Below are 2,472 nucleotides of genomic sequence, written 5' to 3' on the forward strand. Positions count from 1 at the left end.
GTAACCATGGCCTGCGGAGGGTATATAAATGCTGCACAAGGTTCCATTCGTCCCTTTACACTTGCTATTGGACTTGTTTTGACCTGCTCCAACCTCAGCCTGTGGAAAGTTAAGTTTTCGGAAAATATTTACTGAAAGCGGATTTGACTTGCTCGCCACAACAAGTACTTCATCTTTGGATTGTTTGTACTTGTTTTTCATACAGCAAAGCCTGAAGATGGCTCGTCGTGGACTCGACAGCCCCCTGGACTTCGCTGCAGGTACTTTTAACATTTCTTCAGTTATTTTAAGAGCTACTAAATGACTGTAATAATTTAATAAGTTCCAGTGTGAATATCAAGTTTTAATGTTATCAAAATATGCTTATTCCAAGATTTTTCCCCGTAAATTGTTTGTATGCTTTAAATTTTCCGGGAGAGGTGTAGAAATTATTAACGACTGGTGTATGAATTTGAAAAAAAAGGTGTTACTTTGATTTGAAGGCTTCAAATTTGACACTTTTTTAATGATTTGGTTAAAAATAGCTTAACGGACTAAAATTTGTAAAATGCCCCAAAATCAGTCTCTGTGGTAACAGCATCTTCAGCATGTCATGACGTCAGAACACACAGGTGTAAACACACCAGATCCCGGTCCCTTCCTAACATCCTGTTCTTCTTGGATCAAAGGCTTTATTGAAATAAACTATAACTTTTCCCCTGCTACAAAACATGATAATAAAAAATAACAAAAATAAATGAATATAAAAAAGAATATGAAAACAGTAATCATAGTACAGTAGTAATAATGGTATCCTTATGTTATGCCACTACTATATCTTATTATATAGCAGTTAATGATGTGAACTTAGTTGACTTAGCTGTTTTTTGCTTGCATGAACAAGTAGAAGTGTCATTCAGTCTGACATAAATGTAGCCTAAAATGCTTTTCTCTCATCGTCTGCTCAAACTAACAGATGTAGCTCTGTTCCTTTAGCACTTGATGTTTATTACATTCTTAATGTTATTTTAAACTTGTTTCCTCACAGGTCGTCTCGACTACGTGGTTGAGCGTCCTGCAGAAGAAGGCCTTCCAGAGGTCATCAGGATCCTGGATGACTCTGATACCGAGCGTGTCAGTGAAGGTGAGTATGGTGAGTATATCCCTCTCCCATCCTCACCCTCTTCTCCTGAAGCACAGGATCCTGATGACAGTGAAGAGGAAGGTGAGTACCCTCCCTACATACCTGAGGACGTCGAAGAGGTGAGTGAAGACACTGACAATTCCTCTGACTGGAACAACTCAGAAGAGTGGGCCGATTGGCCTAGTGACGACTCGGGGTATGACACCATGGATGAGAGAGCTGATTCCCCTCTCATCCAGGAGCTCCCTCCAGAGCCGTTTTGGCACGATTGGCAACATCCTATTGCTCCAGGTGCTGCCCCGTTCGCCATGCCGCCTTTCGGCCAGGCCAACGCCCCACTCTTCCCGGTTGGTGATCCTTTAGCTTCTCCTGCTTCCTCTGCTCCTCCCTCAGCTGCTTCCTCTCCTGCTCCCTTAGCTGCTTCCTCCCCTGCTCCCTCAGCTCCTTCCTCTCCTGCTCCTTCTTCCGCTACTCTCTCAGCTTCTCCTTCAACCTCAGCTCTCACCTCCTCAGCAAAGAGAAGCGGAGACGACACCTGCACTGATGAGGTAAGTGCAAAGAGGTGCAAGGTAAGTGATGACACGTTTTATGGCCCTTCAACATCCTCGGGTTCTGTTGGTGTCAGACGCTTCTGGGAAAGGCCTTTTAACCTTTCACTTGATGACAGCGACTCTGACTAGATTATGTTAGAACTTGTTTTTAAGCTTTAAATGTTTAAGTTGGCCTTTGCAGTGTTTGTAAATGACTAACATTTTTTTCTCAAGCTCTAGCTCACCATGCAGGACAAAGGTAAGTCCGTACTTAATGTCAACACAAATAAGTAGAAAAGGTTTAAAATGATGTCGTGAACTGACTGTAGTCTCTTGTTTTTACATAAGGTATAGCCTGTGGCTCAGGGATCAGAGGTAAGGTAAAAACACATAACAGAAGAAAAGTAAAGTGAACAACTCTGTGATCTGTGAATTCATGCTTTTCTCTTTGTCTTTTTGTCTTCAGGTGCTTTACACTTGTCCTCTCCCAGCATTCAGCACTTCAGACACTCAACGCCCAGGACGGAGCTAACACAGAGAGATACTCCACCCAGAAGACAGCCTTACCCCAACCCGATGAGAAGGATGGATGACCAAATGACAAACTGGAGAGTGGTGCTGTGTTCCAGCTATGTAAGTTATCACCTCACATTGGCTACAAACTGTCTTGAAGACTAAATCCTTCCAATAGCTGGTGTAAATCATCGTCCTACAGTACTGTAGGTTTAAGTTTAGTTATAGTTATTGTGTGTATATGTTGAGTTTAAAATTGCATTTTAACAACATGCTGCAGCTACCAACAATGGAAATGCTGTTTTG

The 2,472-nt window shown here is 42.3% G+C and overlaps 1 protein-coding gene across 1 annotated transcript; it reads left to right on the forward strand.

Annotated features, from left to right (window-relative positions):
- The first annotated feature begins 217 nt into the window (after window positions 1–217).
- LOC146617584 (uncharacterized) lies at window positions 218–1,803 on the forward strand. The gene is made up of 2 exons (XM_085371970.1): window positions 218–260; window positions 1,028–1,803. The coding sequence occupies exons 1-2, from the start codon at window positions 218–220 to the stop codon at window positions 1,801–1,803; spliced, it is 819 nt and encodes a 272-aa protein (XP_085228096.1).
- Window positions 1,804–2,472: the final 669 nt, after the last annotated feature.

Source organism: Diplotaxodon limnothrissa, linkage group LG15, assembly GCF_057381915.1.
Source record: "Diplotaxodon limnothrissa isolate DT_005_m linkage group LG15, D_limnothrissa_male_GT1.1, whole genome shotgun sequence".
NCBI lineage: Eukaryota > Metazoa > Chordata > Actinopteri > Cichliformes > Cichlidae > Diplotaxodon > Diplotaxodon limnothrissa.

Bases quoted from the DNA above. Each gene is read 5' to 3' on its own strand.
- LOC146617584 (XM_085371970.1), top strand. From the start codon at position 218: ATGGCTCGTCGTGGACTCGACAGCCCCCTGGACTTCGCTGCAG. The intron at 261-1,027 runs GTACTTTTAACA...GTTTCCTCACAG, and splicing joins CCCCCTGGACTTCGCTGCAG to GTCGTCTCGACTACGTGGTT.